At 43.7% G+C, this 19,138-nt stretch overlaps 1 protein-coding gene across 2 annotated transcripts in view; it reads left to right on the top strand.

Moving 5' to 3' along the window:
• Nucleotides 1-19,138, top strand: part of Arhgap44 (Rho GTPase activating protein 44) — a 159,423-nt gene that overhangs the window by 63,244 nt on the left and 77,041 nt on the right. For both annotated transcript variants that reach the window (XM_027427147.2, XM_035447638.1), the window contains exon 2: nucleotides 19,030-19,069. In XM_027427147.2, the coding sequence (XP_027282948.1) occupies nucleotides 19,030-19,069 (40 nt within the window). The remainder of the gene's footprint in view (nucleotides 1-19,029; nucleotides 19,070-19,138) is intronic.

Genomic DNA, 19,138 nt, shown 5'->3' with positions numbered 1-19,138 from the left:
GTATATGGCTCACACACAAGATCTTTATCTTAGGGGCTTGCACATCCTGGGATTGGTATCTGTGGAAGTCCTGAAACTCATCCCAGAGGTAGTTAGGGGTAATTATGTTTAGATTAGGAAATAATGAAATAATATTTTTTGAAAAAGCCAGATATATGCAATGAATTGGATGTCCCAGCCTGTGGTGTTCTTCCAGCCAGTGCTCAAGGCTATGTGTACCTCAGCTAGTCTGGATAATGCCTGATCCATAGGCATGTGTGAGTACTGAGGATCAGGTGCTGGTGGCATTGGCCATGGCCCAAATAGGATACCATGGACTCTTATCATAGTAGCAGCTTCTTGGTAGTCATGGACATCTGCTGTTGAATATATTCTCCCTGAGTGTTTTGTTTTTCCAGATTTATATTCCTAGGGAGAAAAAGAGGCCTTTCTGGTAAGAACATTCTGTAATGGCTTGAAGCTCGAAGATTTTTCAAGGAAATGATTCGTGACCATGTTTCCTACAACAGGATGCCCTGCCTGCCAGCATACGGATTGTTTTAGCTGCTTGGTTATTTATTCCTTTGTATCTTGCCCTGCCTAGTGGGGGACTTGTAGATTTATCCAGCAGATATCACCAGCTGTTACTAAAGATTATGTCTGATTTGAGGCATATCTGCTTTTAGTGGGGTATGGTTACTAATAAGCAAGGTACAAGCCACCACTCTCCATGGCGGGGCTGCCATCCATGCTGTCTGCTTGTTCCACTGAGATTCCTTATACGGGGACTGGGTCAGTTCTCCCTTAGGTATATTTTGAGATGCCAGAATGTACTCAAGGTTGGAAGGAAGGAAAGGAGCCCTATGCCAAGTTATAGTAAGCCTTTGGCTATGTAATAGCCCACAGTGTGTGGGCACAGAAATCCCAGGATTGGGAAAGTACCAACTGTGTTTGTGCTTCTAGAAACATCCAGGTCAGCCATATGTGAGAATCTTGTGTACATTGGCTGTATATCATCTCCTTACTTCACCTATTATGCCCTCTATAAATTGTCGTCAAACTCTGAAATCCCCCTGAGACAGCCCCCTCACTTCTCTGACTCACATCTCTCCAGGTCCACAGGAGGAAAGACTAGGAAAACCTTCTAGTTTCTGGCTGTGATTTTGGCTTTGTTGGTCACCCTGCAGTGTGATTCTCTTTGAGCCACAGTCATCCATACTCTTTCCTATAGCTTAATCCCATACCGTCCTAGTGGCTTTCTTTCTTTCTTTCTTTCTTTCTTTCTTTCTTTCTTTCTTTCTTTCTTTCTTCCTTCCTTTCTTCCTTCCTTCCTTCCTCTTGTCCTTCCTTCCTTCCTTCCTTCATTCTATTTTGTAAACTGCAAGAAGACTATGGTGATGGATGAAAGAAAAAGAACGCCAAAGGACAGGGAGCCACCTTGGGTTATGTTATGTCCTCTCAGCTGCTGTGATCTAATCCCAGTACATGCACATTTAAGTTTCTGTTCCCCAATGTTAAGTGTCTCCGCAGATGCAATAAATCAGATCAGGACAAATTAATGTCCAGGTTTTAATCCTGGGTGGTCCTGAGCAAGAGGAAAAACCACAAGGGAGAACCATGTGGCAGGTCGGGGACCATGCCTTAAATAGCCTGTAGGTGTGGTCTTGACATCTCAGGGGGAGGAGCTGACCCTTGATGGGCTTTCTCCAGGGCAGGGTCTGAAGAGGGGCCACTGCTTGGTGCACTGAGAGTGGGGTTTGGAGAGGACAGCACTAGGGGAGATACCTAATAGTAAATGACACAAAGGTCTACAAGCCAAGAAGTCCCTGAGCTATCATGGGCTAGAGTGCTGACCTGAAAAGCTTCTGTTGCGGAGGCCTCAGAGGAACTAGGCTTGACCTCTGAGGGAGAGGCAACAACCCTCCTAGTCTGTGCACCTCTGTGCACAATACAGGACTTCTTCATTAGTCCCAAGGTAGGACTTCCTTCCTCTTTCTGGGGTCAGCCCAAAGCTTCCATACTGTCATCACTCAGTGTCTTCAAGTTGCTGTAAGATTCATGCTTTGGGCTGGCACCAGGGCCTGTAAGATTTCCCAGCTCTTCTTTCTATTTCCTTTTCCCTGAGTGCTTCCTGACAGGGCCCATCCTGTGGACTCCCTGTGAGATGAGGGGTGCAAGGTCTGACACATCTGGTAGTGTCCTTGGGCTTTTGTTCAGTAACAGAGTTAGCCAGTTCATAGCTGTCATGCTCACCATCTCTTCCTTCCAAGGTTGGTGATGTGCTGGACGGGACACTAATGACTCCCTTTCCTTGCTCTTTGGAGATCAGGGAACAGCTGGGTTTGGAAAACAGCTGCATGGGAGTGGTTTATGGTGGCATGTTTTTCCAGGCATGGAAATGCTGCATCTTCCCCATGGGTCCTGACCTCTCCCTGTCTGCTGACCTCTCAGGTTCTCATCACTTTCCTCTGTGAAGGCTGAGTTTGGTGCCAAGGGTGTACTTAGTTTCCATACATGAATATTCATGAAGCTGGAAGGATCCTTTTAAATGTCTTTGTGCCCAGTTCCCTTACTCAACATACTTGGGAACTGGGTTTCTGAGCAGCTAAGTGCTTCCACTTGGAAACAGCCCTGTGTTTCTGAAAATTCCTTGACCTAGTTCACTCAATCCACATAAGGGTGTTCCCCAAAATTTGCAGAATCTAGTGTCATTCCCTGAGATAGCTCAAGATATTTTGAGTTTGCACATGAGAAGTGACATAATGTTTAGCCTGCCTTCTTCTGCTAAATGCATTTTATGAAATAAATTGCCATATTATGTCAGTCTCTCTGAGTTTTTTACCTCTTGACAGTCATTTCAATGCCAAGGAAGTAGTTAGCTCCAGAATCCTCTCAGAGATACCACTAAGACACTAGTGCAGATCTGGGGCTGAAACTGATTCTTGAGAAACAGGATAGTTCTGCATCAAGGTATAAATCAAACCTTGGAAGATTCTGGGAAGAAGCTGGTGTGAGTGATGTCCCTGGGTTCTTCTCTGGAGCACTGTAAGCTTTTGCATGGTAACTGTTTTCTTCATAACGGTGTGTTTTCCTCCTGAATCTATTCGGCCAGCACTTGGAACAGAACCACCTTGCTGCAGTCAGTCACCCAGGGCTGTTAACAGTTTACATGCTGAGATTGTCATGTGAAGGAAGGCTTGCTCATGGCCCCTACCTGTTCATCAGTATTGGCTCTCCATGGAGGACTTAAGAGGTGTTGGTTGAACAACCTTACGTGGCCGCTCTGTTTGGGATTGGCATCCTCACCACCTGGAGGCTGAGATGATAGATTGGGTTTGGAATTGTTTTGTTAGCTCCTGTGGCAGAGTGGTGCCTTCCTGAAGACTCAAGGGAAGTACTATGTGTAGTTAGTAGTGACTTGTTCCTGCTGGCCCCAGATTCAGAGGCCTGAGGTGAGTTCTGGGTTTGTCTTTGTGGGCACACAAGTATATGCATTTAGATACAGGAACTTCTAAGTGCCTCACCTGGCTTCTTTAACCATATTTTCTTCAACTGGTTCCCCAGACCTGGGCAGGGGCTGAGGTGTACCTGGCTATGGGTCCAGAGGAGTCCAGGGCTCAGTGAGGGGTTTAGCACCACTGAGGAAGGAATGCAAACTCTGTTCTAGTAAGTAGTCCTGAAAGAGAACTTTACAAAATGAAAGAAAATGTAAGTCCAGATGAAAAGAAAAAGAAATACTTCCTGGAAGTAAAATGTTACTTCCACATTACAAAGCAGTCTTGGATAAGACCAAAAGCAGGACTGCTGCTGAGAGCAGTTACTTTTTGGGAAGATCAAAGGGTCAAATTCTTACAGAGTGAAAACATCCCAAGGAAATAAAAGAAACTTGGTGGACAGCTTTGAGAGGCTTGGCATGAGTCAGGTGTGAGGACCCACAGACCAGCCAGGTTAGCTGAATTGGTGAGTTCCAGGTTCCGTGGGAGACCCTGTCTCAAAAAATCACTGGAGGGGCTGAGGACATAGCTCGCTGGGTAGTGCTGGCTGTGCAAGCCTGAGGACCTGAATTTTAGTCCCCAATAACCATGTAAAAAGCTGGGCATGCTGCATATGAAGCCCATTTCCCAGCACTGGGAAGAGGGGAAGGTGCAGACCAGGAGCTCGCTGACTAGTCAGGCTAGCCAGAAGGTGAACGGAATGTTCAGAGCGAACCCCTCTCACAATAAGGTAAGGAGCAATAGAATACAACACCCAGCTGCCTACTCTGGTCTCTGCATGCACCTTCACACTCACATGCCTGCCTTGTAAGCATACACACACACACACACACACACAGACACACACACACACACACACAGAGAGAGAGAGAGAGAAGAGAGAGAGAGAGAGAGAGAGAGAGAGAGAGAGAGAAGAGAGAGTTCATTTGATTGATTTAAGAATAAGGTGGAAAGTGATAGAGGAAGACACTTGGTATCAAATTCTGTCCTCGCATGCACACACACACACCACACACACACACACACACACACACACACACACACACACACACACACACACGAGGGAGAGGAGTTGGAAATAGGAGACATGTTTCTTCTCCTGGATCAGCTAGGATTATTAGTACTATCAGCCAGGATAATTAGTAATTACTGTTATCTAGTGATCAGCTAAATCTAGCCACTACTAGAATTGGCTTCAATATAGACTTCAGGGGAGAGAGATTTCTTCTGGAATGGGAAGTCTGCCCAGCACAGGTACAGGGCAGATCCTCACTGGGGGCTTTCTGGGCTGCATCTCTTCCACCATAGTCCTTTTGACCCCACACACTCTAGGGCATGGCAAGTTACTCTGGGGAAAGTTTGTCCCTTCAGTTCCAACCTCAGAAGCATCTTCATAGCCATAGCACTCTAGAGCCACAGCCTCAGCCTCCATGTGACCCACAGATCTCAGTCAGCCATGGCTTCTCATCCAAGAAGACTGCAGAGTCTGAGGGAAAAACAGAGCCCAATAAACTTTCTCCTTTATCTTCTTAGATGCTCGTGCTGGAGCATCGGAAATCAGACTGCAAGAGAAAAGCCAAATTTATGAAGATGAGCAATGAGTATGTGTAGCCCAGGTTGGGCTCAAATGCATGGCAGTTCTTCTGCCTCAGCTTCCCAAGTACTAGGATTCTAGGTGTGAGCCCCTCTGTCTAGTTTTTATAAAGGATCTTAACAAAAATAATTTGCCAAGAGACGAAGAGATGAGAAGTAGAAGGGCATGGTTGTTTACACCTTTAATCCCAGCCTTCAGGAGGCAGAGGCAGGAAGATCTCTAAGTTTGCAGCCAGCCTGGCCTCCTTAAAAAGTTCTAGGATAATGAGGGCTACACAGAGACACCCTGTCTCAGAACTCTGCCTGCCTCTCCAACAACAAAAACGATTAGGGGAGAGGGTTTGGGGCTCTTATGTCAGAGAGCTGTGGGAATGTCTCTATGCAGGATAGTGTGAGGAAGCTGTGTCAGTAAGGTCAGTCTGTATAAGTCCCTCTTGTCACCCATGCTTTAGATGAACTTCGCCGCAGAAGGGATTTATGGAGGTTTTAGTTTTTAGGATTCTCTGCTTTTGGCAGACAGGTACAACTTGGAGAAGGCTGCTTCCTGAACCTGTCACTTCTTTGCTTTGTCTTTTGCTTCTTTGCTTAATCCATTTGCCACACAGGCAGATTTGGGGGTGGCATACTTACTTTGGGGTGGCATGTCTTTTTCCCTAAGGCAGCATAAATTACAAACCAATTCATGGTTTGTAAATTGATTCACACTTGAGAAAGAAGATGCACTTATTGGTATGGAGGCGAGGGATCCTAGATGTTCACTGCTCATCCATAAGGCAACGTGACAGGTCACAGTAAGACATCACAGGCTCCAAGGGGATCTACCAGAGAGGAGAGGACAAAGAAAAGCTCTAGAGTACCAGTGTTATATTCTGTCTCAATGTGGACCCATTTCCTGTCTCTTGGAGGTATTGATGAACTGCATCCTTTTAGCAAATGACAGCCCAGACAATGCTCTCTTCATCGGCAGATTCAACCAGCACTGATCAGAACCTTGAAAAGTAGCCATCTCACCTGAACATGTTCTGTGTTGTGGTTATTTCCCTTTTGGTCTCTATTTCATAGGTAGCAGTACAACAGTTGTGTGGCAGATCCTAAGTATTCTAGCCATGATAAAACCTGCACACAAAGCTGTGTGTAGGTTCTGTGAAGACACTACACTATTTTCCATGAGGGATGTACGTGTCTGCATGATGTGGACAGCCTCCCTGGAGCCAACCCCCATGGGTCTTGAGAAATGACTGGTGATATGTTAGTCTCTGATCAGAATGTCAAAGGCACAGGAAAGGGAAGATCACATCTAGGCTGTGGCATTAATTTCCCTTGACTGAATTATTCCTACATTCCCATTTGCAGGATCCCAGGATAGGCTTTCCTAGGGAAAATCTGCAAGTCACACAAATATGCACTGGATGTTTGCCATTTTCTGTGTTACAGAGTTGCTTTCTGAAGACCTATGTTTATAAGCCTCTTTCCATTGGCCTTAACCATAAGTTTATTTTTATAGCTGTGCCCAGAGCCATGAGCCAGAAAAAGACCTTGTCAGGTCATTGAGTCCATCTTCACACAGGAAAGAGGTGACTTGGCCCCACCTGGGGCAGTGTTCTTCAGGAATCATGGAAGATGCTGGTCTGCCCTGCCAGTCACTAGCTGGGATGACACTATGGCTCTCACAAGGAAATGAGACCTTGAGCAGAGGGATAATGTGGCCAGGGATGGAGCACTTTGACCTCCATTCTGTGTGGCTGTGTGGTGGTGATCATCCATGTTCAGACCACTGAAGCAGCAGTTTAAGAAAGAGCACAAAGATGCCCCTGTGTGGGCTGCCCTAGCTGGTCCTTGGTCCCATAGTGAGTCCTGGTTCCATCATCACAGTTGTAGAACCACACATGATTTTTCTCTCATTTCTGGGCTGGAAACCCAAACTCAAGATGTCATCTGGGCCAATCCCTGTAGTGGCCCTTTTCCCAGCTTGTGGGTGGAATCTTCTCAGCTCCAATGTAGTCTTTCTCTGTGCCCGTCTGTCCCTGTCTCCTCTTCTAGTGGGGACTTCAGTGTCAGTGGATCACGCTGCACCCTAACCCTGCTCTTAATCACACTTTTAAAGCTCCTGCCTCCTAACAGAGTCATATTCTGACATACAGTTAAGTTGTGGGATATGGCTTAACCCTTGGTGACAGCAGTTAGCTAACACCAGCAGTATATACACAGCCGTTGGAAAGAAAGAACTTTCTTCCCAGCCCTCTCCAACTATCGTATACTGAGAGAGAATAAACAGTCTGAGAGACATCTTAGATCCACATGGCAGCTGGGAGACGGCTTAGTGGGTAAAGTGCTGGCTGTGTGAACATGAAGACTTAAGTTTGCATCCTCAGCACCCATGTGGAAAAAGAAAAGCTGTGTATAGCAACACATGCCTATTATACCAGTGCTCGACAGGCAGAGACTGGAGGATCTCTGGGACTTGCTGGCCATGTGGTATTGTAGAATCATTGAGGGACACTGTCTCAAAAAATATAGGGAAAAACAATAGAGTATATCAGTGTTGACCTTTGCCTTCTACATGCATGAATGCTTGTACACACCCACCCATCTGTACATTTGCACACACACAAATGTGCACATACTTGCAGTCTTAAACTATACTCCAAAATATGCACACATGAGGAAAAAAAAAACAAGGGCTAACGATGGAGCTTGGGGGCAAATTGTGTGTTTGCTATGTATAAACAACACCTTGACTTCAACCTCAGCACCACATGACAAAAAAAAAAAAACCATAATTATTTGGAGGATGGAAGAAATATGTACCTAATAATTTACTGTAATAAATGTCAGGGTATTTGAGGCTTAGACATCTTCCCTCTGAGAAGGAGCTATTAATCCAGGACTGGAAAACACCCCCAAGAAAATTCCTACTATCCAAAGCTCTCAGAGAACAATGAGCAGTTGGTAGGATTTAGATTAGAGATTTACAGTAATGCTCAGATAGTTTAGACACTGTATAAAAATTCCCACTTTAGCACTAGGTTTTGGTATAGTACTTCCGAAATTTCATTTTATAAATTTAGTCCCTTGGTTAACACTAGTGACATGAAGGTATATTATTTGTAAGTTGGTTTGTTTATTAACTGTGTGTGTTAATAAACAGTGTGTAAGCTGTTCTTTTAGTATTTTTCTGCATGCTTACTTTTTTAACCATGACCCTCTCAGCTTGGCAGTCACCATCTTTGCTGTTTCTCATGTGTATGGGTACTGTTGGGTACATTCTCTTCCTTGCACTCCTCTCCCTCAACCTGTCAGGCCACTGTTTGCTTTACCTTGAGATTGACACTCTGTAACCGTGGGAGCTATCCCTGTTCCTGGCTCCTGGCCAACCTTGCCATTCATGGTACAATACACACACTGTTCATTGTAGAGGAATTGGGAATTTTAAAGCAGCAGAGATCTGGCGGTTACCATGACACGTATCTTAATCTGCCTTCTCTGCATAAGCATGTGTGTGCCTATTTTTAAAAAGAGATTTATTTCTTTTTATTTTCTGTGTTTGAATGTTTTGTCTGCTTTGTATGTATATAGACTGCTAGCATGTCTGGGTACCTGCAGAGACTAGAAGGTATCAGTTCCAGACTTAAGTTATGGTTGGTTGTGAGCTACCATGTGGGTGCTGGGAATTCTGTCTTAGGGTTACTATTGCTGTGATGAAACACCATTGCCAAAACAACATTGGGAGGAAAGGACTTATTCGGCTTATACTTCCAAATCACAGTTCATCATCAAAGGAAGTCTGGGCGGAAACTCAAGCAAGTAAAAAACCTGGAGGCAGGAGCTGATGCAGATGCCATGGAGGGGTGCTGCTTACAACTTGCTCCTCATGGTTTACTCAGTCTGCTTTCTTATAGAACCCAGAACCACCAGCCCAGGGATGGCATCACCCACAATGGGCTGGGCCCTCCTCCATCAATCACTAATTAAGAAAATGCCCTATAGGCTTGCTTGCAGCCTGATCTTATGGAGGTTTTTTTTTTTTTTTTTTTCCAGTTGAGGCTCCCTCCTCTCAGATGATGTTAGCTTGTATTAAGTTAACATAAAACTGTCCCACACAGAACCAAACCCTGATCTTCCGAGTGAGCAGCAAGTGGTCTTAACTATTGAGCCATTTCTCCAGCCCCTCTACCTTTTCATAGATATGCTGGTGTGCTGCCTTCCATATTAAAGTGTTTTCCACAGCTTTCCATGTGAGCTAAATGACATTCCATTTTACCACTTAACTACAATGGGAGTTCATGCAATTAAGCTGGCCCCTTTAGGGTCTTTCAGGAAATGGACTTCTGTCCCTAGGTGTTCCCATTGAGTTTAGTTCCTCTCCATACCTCAAATGACATGTTTATTCTACTGCTGGCTTGCAGCTTGCACATAACTATCACATACATAAGCAGGTACATGTACACACACATGAATGTGAGCACACGTGCATGCATGTGCACACACATTCACAACCACACACACATATGTATACACTTTAACATTATTTGCTTGCTGCCCACGATTCTCTTAAACCATCCATAGACCCTTTCACACTCATTGCTTAAATAATATGTGTTTTTTTTTTTTTACTCCTGTTTAAATCTGCCCAGGATGACTCAGTTTCTCTTGACAGGATTTAGTGAGCCATGACAACCATCGGGAAGTCCTATTTACCCCTTGCCCTCACTACCTTTTTTGTTTGTTTGTTATTTCTTTCCTGCTCCCCCTCTCTCCTCTTCTCTTCCCCCTTCCTTTCCTCTTTTGCTCCCTTTTAAAGAAAATTGTACATTTTTTAAAAAGATGGTTGTTATTCATTCTATTCTGGAATAATCAAGATTATGTCTTCTATATATCATCTATAGGTTCATTCTTGAAGCCTTAAGTCAGTTAGAACTGGGTGTGGTGGAATGTGCCTGTAATTCCAGTACTTGGGAGACTGAGGCTGGAAGATCTAAGTTCAAGGGCAGCTTGGTTGCACAGCAAGATGCTGTCTTAAAGAGAAGCCAATGAAGCCATGTACATGTTACCCACCATCGATGTGTATAGCAGGATTCCATTTCATTCTGTGTGGTAGGACAGCTGAGATTAAACCGTGGTTTGCATTGCATGACATCTCAGTGCCTTGGATGTTTCAGTAGGACTCTGATAATGGGAACTTCACATCCTGTCTTGCTCTGACTCATCTCTCCACTGTACCTTTTCCCCTCACAGTGTCCTGGGGAGCTATTCTTTCATGGAAACATCTTGGGTAATCATTGTGACCAATCGCTTCCAAATATATGTGACACTGTGTCAATCAAGGTTTCCGTGGGTGGTATCAGTTGTTCTTCTGGGCCTATGAATAGAACAGAGCACCAGTTTTGGATCAGTTTGCCTGGTCCCTGTTTTGATTTTAGCCTCTTGAGTGTGAAATTAAAAGAAAATGAAAAAGTCGTGACTTGTACCCAGTGTCACCTCTACAGTGCCTGTCACCACAGTGACCTCATCTCTTGAACACGATGGAAAGGGCTTGGAACGGGCATCAAGTGATGTTTGTCTTTGATGTAGAAAGTTGAGGCTGAGACCCATCTTCACAGCCTGCCGCTGGGCCTCTTTGCTGGTGCCAGTGCCTCTTGCTGTTCACTGGAGCCTGGGGGACACAGCAGCACTCCCCTTGGTTACCTGGCCTCCTTCATCTCTTCCAATTCCCATGAGCCCTTTTCTCAAGCACTCAGGCATGCTTCACAATTCTTAAAACCCCATCTGACCTTCAAATTAGTTTCTCAACTCCACCTTCTTGAGCAGAGTGTCTCTAGTAAAAGGGAGTGCTTATTGTGCTATTCTAGCTGCACAGCTCCAGGGCTTGGTCCTGATGCTTTCCATTTGCCTATCTGATGCTAGCTAGAGTGATTACAATAGGTAGCTGCCAGCGCTGCCAGCATGCTGGCCATGTTGCTCTGCCTGGGCAGGGACTGTGGGTGGGCAAGGGTCCTGGGTAACTTCTGTGACCCTTTGCTTCTGAATGCAGTGACCCTCTAGTGCTCAGTGTGCTGACTGCAGAGCTCAGAGCTCTTGGTCTGGAGTAGGCACAGAAGGTTGGCATTCCCTGCCATGACTGGTCTTATAGCTCCTGGCCTTTGGGATCTAGCCACTCTCCAGAAGCCCCCAGCTGTGTCTCTTTGATATTGCTGCTGTTTATGTCCCTATCTACCACAGTAGTGGTTTAATGATGCCACAGATTCATTTTCTGTGCCTTCTCCTAAAGATGGAGGTCAAAAGTGGGGAAGAAAAGACGTCTTAACATATCCTGAGATTGGTCCTAATGTACCTACATCACCTACAGAAGGGTGTTTGCTAATCAATCCTTCCTGCTTTGTTCAGGCCAATCGCAACAGGCCCTCTGCTGGCAACTAGGAGAACTGCCACTACTCTGGGAGTGGACATGATTTAAGAATCATCTAGACACAGCTGAGACTTATGATTAAAAAATAAAAAAGTCCAACCCAAGCTGTTTTAAATCCTGTGGCCATCCTAGGGCCTTTAGGAGACAGAATTGTTTTCCCTAGTCAAAAGCAGCTGTGAGAGTTGGGTAGCTTCCTTGGGGAATGCTTGGATTGTGTATAGCTGCCATGCTACCATGAGGGCAGACTGACTGGTTGCTTGACTGATGGCATTAGTCAGGTGGGAGTAAGTCAAACACTGTTTATTAAACAAATCCTTTCCTCCTCTTCTATCCTTGATGATGTTAGATGACAGTGCATCTGCCATCCACTATATCTTGTGGTCCAGTGGTCAATTTCCACATCAATCTAATCAATCAATATCTCTGATGAATGTAGCACGCAAAAATTCTCAAAAAACAATGCTTGCAAACTAAATTCAGGAATATGGCAAAATACTGTCCACCATCATCAGGTTGGCTTCATCCCAGAGATGCAAGAATGAGTTAACATAATTAAATCGGTTATCTTTCAATGGTGTTATTTAGTCTCCATGAGTTTGTGCACTTTCTGTGTCTTCTGTTGCTGTTGAAATCCAGCTTACTCACCCATGGTCTCATAGAATGCAGGATGTGACTTCACTTTTCTTATATTTGTTACGCTTTGCTTTGCTTCCTAATACGTGGTCAACTAGGGAGAAATTTCCATAGCTGCTGAGAATACATGTTCCCCAGTGTTTGAGTAGAGTGTTCTGTAGTCGTCTGTGAAGTCCATTTGAGTTATTATGTCATGTAAGTTGAGAGCTGCTGTTTTTTTTTTTTCCAGATGACCTTGGCTTTCATAGACTCTGTTGAAAGATCATCTGTGATTCTGATGGGCCTGCATTTATAAATGACTTGATCCCTTTTCTGTTGTAGCTGCCAGTATCCTTCCTTCATTCTGTACATTTAGTATTTTGAATATTATATGACATGGAAAGTTGATAGGACTGTCTTGGTTTTGACATTGAATTAAGCAGTATGATTAATTACACTGAGAGATTTCTGAGGTTAGACCATGTGTGCATTCTAGCAGCTAATCCAACTTGTTGACAATGTGCCAGTTTATGGCACAGTGTCATTACTGAGATAAACTATTTTTTTTCCTTGTAGTGCCCTTTTCTAGTTTGGGAATTGTGATTTGAATGTGAAATGTCTACCACTGGTTCCTGTGTTTGAACACTTGTTCCCCAACTTGGTGGTGCTGTTTGGGGAGGGTGTGGAACCTTCAGCAGGTGGGCCTGGCTGCAGGAGATGGCTCACTAGGGACAGGCCTTTAGGTTTTACAGCCAGGCTCCAAGCTCCTGCCTGTGCTTTGTTCCCTGGCCGTAGCACTGTGAGCAGCTGCCTCATATTCCTGGCTCCATGCCTTCCTTGTCATGCAGTTGGGGTATATTAGCAGTAACTAATACAGGAATCAACTGTACTTGTTTGATTCTTTTCCTGTTATTATTAAAGTAGTTTGTGAACGTTTGGAGAGACTTTTTAAAGACCTCTTGGCCTTGTGTTTTCCTTTGGGAAAGATATTTAGTTGCTGTCTGAATATCTTCCGTGTTGATAGGACTGTCTGTGCTTTCTATTGACTAGTGAGTCAGTTTTAGCTTGCTTTTGTTTTTCTAAGCCTTTGGTCCAGTTTGTCCAAATATGTGAGTCCTGTCATTCCAGTGTCTCGTTTATCTTTTAATCTCTGGGACACCTGTGTCTGTTCTGCATCCTTTTCTGTCCTTCCTCTTGTCTTTGTTTCCAGAGTGAAATAAAATAAGCTGCTGAGAGAGTGCGTTTTAAGTGCCACTTTGCTGATAAGATTTGTTTGTTTGTTTGTTTTAACTCTATAAAAGTGTTTTCAAATTTGCAGTCCAGGGGAAGCAAAATGGACAGGACTTCTTGAATCACAGGCTGGCTTCAAACTCCTTTGGTACCTGAGGATAATCTTGAATTTACAATCTTCCTGCTTCTACCCACTTATTGCTGGGATTACAGGTGTGCACCACCACTCCCATTGCCAATGATGGAACCCAGGGTTTTGTGTTCACCACTCATCATCTGTGGTGGCTGGAAATGCATTCTTGTGTTCATGAACAGAGAGTTTATTCCCTTTACCACATCCTATTGTTTTATGGTTTCAAGGCCCCTGTATCTTTACCATCTCTCTGTAATAGAGTGATGATGCTTGCTATTACCTCAGCATGTTTAGTACTTCCCAAAGTTTTATCAGCTTTGACTTGTTTATTTTGTGATCCTTTGAAGTGACTGGTAGTGTTTTAAAGCATTATATTGCAATCTTCTCTCCTAAAGTCAGTATGATTAATTAAAAATAGTTGGAGATGCAGATCAGAAAGAACATGCTTGTCTAGCATGTGTGAAACCTCATCTTCTATCATCAGCTTTGCAGATAAACAGCAAAGGGGGATTTGCTTGTTGGTTTCCCTCCCAAGTCTGGTATTTTAGAAATAGCTTTGTGTGTGTTGTTGTTGTTGTTGTTGTTGTTGTTGTTATTTTCTCTTTTTCTCTTCAAGTCTCTTTCTTCCTCCTGTTAGATAGAGCTTTTCTGATTAGCATTGAGCTATCTATGGTGTACATCTTTGCCCCCCACATGCCCCTTGTTACCTGTGGCAGGCTCAAGAGCTGGCCCAAAGTGAGAGAACTAGCCCTGCCCTATACCAGCTACAGCACACAGGAGAATGGGACCTGTACCCCACCTGGGAAGCATGTTAGAGCTAACCCTGTTGTTGGGGGTTGCAGGTGAACCAGCCCTAAGGGCATGAGAGCTGACCCTGTCCCACCTCATATGACCCTACAACAATCAGGAGAGAGGACCCTGCACCTTTTCTGGGTGAAACAGTAGAGCTGGCCCTTGCTATATGAGCCAAGGGGACCCAGATCTGAGGGCCTGAGAGTAGGAGAACTGGCCCTACTCCTTGCTGCAGGCTGCTTTGGGTTAGCTAGCCTAGGCAGTGCTGGAGAGTTCATCCAGATAGTGATGATGAGGGAAAGTTAGCAAGATGAGATATCCAGCTACCACACAGTCCCAGAAACAGGGCTTATGAGTTGGGCCTCCCTAACGTTCACTGAATCTATTAACTGTTGGAGCACATGAAGGGGACAAACCTATAGATCCAAAACATCAGGATGTCTATGACACATGACAGCAAAAGGATATAAAAAAATTCTGCCGGGCATTGGTGGCACAAGCCTTTAATCCCCGCACTCGGGAGGCAAAGGCAGGAGGATCTCTGTGAGTTCGGGGCTAGCCTGGTCTATAGAGCGAGTGCCAGGATAGGCTCCAAAGCTATATAGAGAAACCCTGTCTCAAAAAACAAAAAACAAATTCCATCTTTCTAACTAGAATGTTTCATCTGGGTGTGTTTTCTGATATATTTGATCTCATGTATAATGTCTTTTTGCTTCATTTTTCTATTTTGACTCACTGACCTCTGTTGTTTTCCTGTGTTTCAGTGGTTAAGCCTTGCTTTAGTTACTTTTTAATTACTTAGCTTCTAGTAGATCCATAGCCTACTTCTTCTTTACCAGGAATGCTCTTGAATGTTCAATGTGTCTCAGTTTAAGAGAATCAAGGTCATCACTTCAGCCTTGCTGAAGAATGATGCCCGGAACTCAAAACATTTACCTAGTCACTTCCCCTCCTGGACTTGTGGGATATTGTCTGGTATCACAGTTTTATGTTTAAGAAGATTTCTGCTATCTTTTTAATACTCACTTTTAGTATGCTACCATGGTAGTTTGGGAGTCTTAATGGATATGCTGGTCTGTGCTGCCATCTCTGCAACAAGATTCCACAACTTTCCTTCATAGCTGGGCATGGTGGCAGAGGCAGGTGGATCTTAGTGAGTTCAAGGCCAGTCTGGTCTCTGTAGAAAGTTTCAAGCCATCCAGGGACTCTATCACAAACAAAACCAAACAAAAAGCAAGCAAACAAACCAAACCAAAAAACTTTCTCATGTTGCCTTATCATAAACAAACCTGCCCCAGCTCCATCCTAGGAGTTACTGTCAAAGCTCTTGTTTCTAGTCTTATACCTGAGTTTTCCCAGAATGCTCTGTAAGTAGAGTCATTGTCTGTATAACCCTTTGTGATTTTTTTTATGCATAGAGCATATGCTTTGACCTTGAACTGAGTGATGACATGTGTCAGCATTCCACCCTTATGACTGGGTAGTGTTCTTTAATAGAAATGTCCCAGAACCTCTTCATCTGCTGGGGGACATAAAGATGGTTCCCAGATTTTGAGTCTTCATAGGTGTGTTTATGTGTGTAGGATGTGTGAAGTTCATTTCTCCGAAGCAACATTGCTAGGCCACATGGCAAGTGTACGTTCCAGTTTGAGCCTGCTGAAGGTCAGGGGAAGCCGGCCCAGGCTGCTCTCCTTTCAGAGAAGTAGCTGCAGCTCAGGCCAAGTCATTCTGCTCTCCCACCTCTTCCTTTCTCCTCTGGTTAGAGGGAGTACTTCTGGAACTGGTTTATCCACAAAAACTTCCCTATTGTTCCTTGGCTCACCCTCAGGGCAAAGCCCCCTGCCCAGGCTGGGTAAGAGATGGACTTGGTCCAGCCAGGACCCTGAGGGAACAAACCCCTTCCTTCTGGGGAGTATGCCCCTACTGTGTAGTTGAATAGGGGCTAGGAACAACCCCCTTCCTCCCTCTAACAGCAGGCTGTGTGGGGTTCAATTCCTATCCTCCCCACCCTGGCTGGGTACCCACCCTGTATCCTATCATGTGTCTGAATGTGTAGGAGGGTTCTGTACTAATTTCCATGGCCAGTGGATTTTCCTTCCATGCATCACTCCTCCGACCCCCACATGCCCAGGGGCCACCTGGGCACGCTGGGGTCATTGGGGGAGGGGAGTGGGGCTCATGCTGTTCTGTGGTCTTGAGATTTTTATTTTTGCATATGTAATCCATCCTGTATAGGTAGCTAACTTTGTAAACACTGTGTATTCCCTCTGCCCCCATGGCTGCTGGTGTAAATAAACTGCATCTCCCGTTGGTATAAAAGAAAGGAAGGACAGAAGGAAGGAAGGAAGGAAGGAAGGAAGGAAGGAAGGAAGGAAGGGAAGAAAGAAAGAAAGAAAGAAAGAAAGAAAGAAAGAAAGAAAGAAAGAAAGAAAGTGCCAGCGATTATTCACTGGCTTGAACTTCCGTCATGCCCATCCCCAGCAATTCATTAACTTTTCATTGTCAGAGTCCTTAGAGCTTGATGTGTGTGTGTGTGTGTGTGTGTGTGTGTGTGTGTGTGTGTGTGTGTGTGTGTGTGTGTGTGTGTGTGTGTGTGCTAACTGTATGTCTTCCTTGGTAGTGTTTTATTTCCATGTTCATTATTTTTGCCTCTTTTTTCAGTAGCAGGGATAGAACCCAAGACTGTGTACCTGTCAGGCCAATACTATACCATTGAGCTATAGCCCTGATTCTGTGCTTATTTTAGTAGAATTATTTTTCTTATTACTGACTTGGACAAATCTGTATATAATTTTCATATCATTCCTTTATCATGTGATGTGCAAATGTTTTCTCTCTATGGGTTTTCTTTTATCTTTTACCAGGATTTTTCATGGAGCAAAAGCTTTTCATTTTGCTAGAAGTCTAATGTGTCAATTCTTTTTCTTTTATGCAGAATGCTTTTAATGTTATCAGTTAGAGCCCACAGCTCTAATGAAGGTCACAGACATTTCTTTCTGTGCTTGAAAATTCCACATTTTCCTGTTCTATTGAAACCTGTGGTCTATTGTGATTAATTTGTATAGATGGTATAGGGCCAGGATTCAGACCTTTGCATATTGTGTTCCATGATAGTTTGTTAGATTCTTTCTTCTCCTCAAATAGTCTTTGTTCCTTTTTCAAGATTACTTGGTCATAAGTCTGGATCTATTTCTGGCTAGTACATTCTATCCTTCTGTCAATGCCATCCTCCTGGTTATTTAATTTTAAAATCCGATCATGTGAGTGCTATAACTTATTTTTCTTTTAGAGATGCTTTAGTTATTTCCCTTTTTCTGCATGATACTATCCATGTTGGAGTTGGTTTGTTTATCTATACAGTAAGTCCTGCTGTGGACAGTTTAGGGAAGAATTGGTACCTTCACTCTGTTGTGTTCTCTAGTTCACAGACACACTGTGTCTCCCCACTTAATTTAGATAGTCTGTCAATTATTTCATAACCACTCTGGAATTTCCTGATATATTAGCTACATTTCTGTTGCTATGATAAAACACCATGACCAAGACAACTTATAGAAAATTTTATTTGGGCTTATGGTTCCAGAGGGTTAGAGTCCATGTTGTTGGAGTGAAGACATGGTAGTAGGAGAAGGAAGCTGAGGACTCACAGTTTTAACTGCAAGCATAAAGCACAGAGAGGAAAATGTCACAAGTCTTTAAACTCTCAAAGCCAACCTCCAAGGGAATACGTCCTCTGTCAAGGGCACACCATCTAAACCTACCCAAACAGAGCCACCAGTGGGGATCAAATATTTAAACATCTGACCTTATGGGGGTCATTCCTCTTCAAATCACCTCATTTAGCTTATGGGCTCTTTATCTTGATAGACTGATACCTAAGAAGTTAATCATTTGAAACCATTGATAAGAGTATTTTCAAGGGTCTGTTGCTAGTATGTGGTGAGATTTTATGTTTGTAGATTTAACTTATTTAATGCATTCTTGCTGGGGTTTTGTTTGTTTGGGTTTTGGTCTTTTTTATTCTTGTTTTTGGACAGGGTCTCACTATGTTGCCTTGGCTGGCCTAGAACTCTGTAGATCAGACTGGCCTCAAACTCAGAGATATACTTGCTTCTGCCTCCTGAGTTCTGGGATTAAAGGCAAATGCCACCATGCCTGACTTGCTGAATTTTTGAGGGGGAGGCATTTCATTTTCTTGTCATTTTCTGCATTGATCATGTCAGCTGCAACTAGGTCCTAACACTTGCTAGTCAAGCCATGGTTAGAATTCAGTACTATCTTTGTGTTTGCTGTTTATAAATTGTACCTTTGTATCCTGCTATTTTTTGTCTGCTGTTATAAGCAAGACTGAATGCTTGGGTGTGGCAGTCTTCTTAAGAAAAAAAAATAGAAGTCTGATTGTTGTCCTTAATGCAGGTCCAAGTCTGTGGTAGGACACTCCAGAGCACCTTGAACATTGTGCTTTGCTGGCACGCTAGTTAGTATTTCTGGAAAATTCTAGAATTGTCTTTATCTTCTCCTGTTTAGAGTTTCTGCTACTCCTTTCTGCTTCTCTGGAGTTTCTGTGCAAGAACAGTAGAATTTGTCATTAGATTATGTTCTTACCTAAGTGTGTATTATATATATCTATATATGTTTGTGTGTATAAAGTGTGCATATATGCATATGTGTATGTATTAATCTATGCATATATAAATGTGAACATGTATTAACATGTACATGCATGTATATATGTGTAAGTATAAATGTATGCATGTATTTGCTGACCATTCTCTCCACTTCTCCTCTAGGGCAGAAAAGACTGAAGTTCTGAGCGAAGACCTTCTCCAGGTGGGTTGTCACTTACCTTGCTGTTAGACACCAAGGATGTTTACTTTCCATGCCTCTGCTGCTCCCATG

This window comes from Cricetulus griseus, chromosome 7 (genome assembly GCF_003668045.3).
Source record: "Cricetulus griseus strain 17A/GY chromosome 7, alternate assembly CriGri-PICRH-1.0, whole genome shotgun sequence".
Taxonomy (NCBI): domain Eukaryota; kingdom Metazoa; phylum Chordata; class Mammalia; order Rodentia; family Cricetidae; genus Cricetulus; species Cricetulus griseus.
This window is presented reverse-complemented; position numbering and strand designations above follow the sequence as displayed.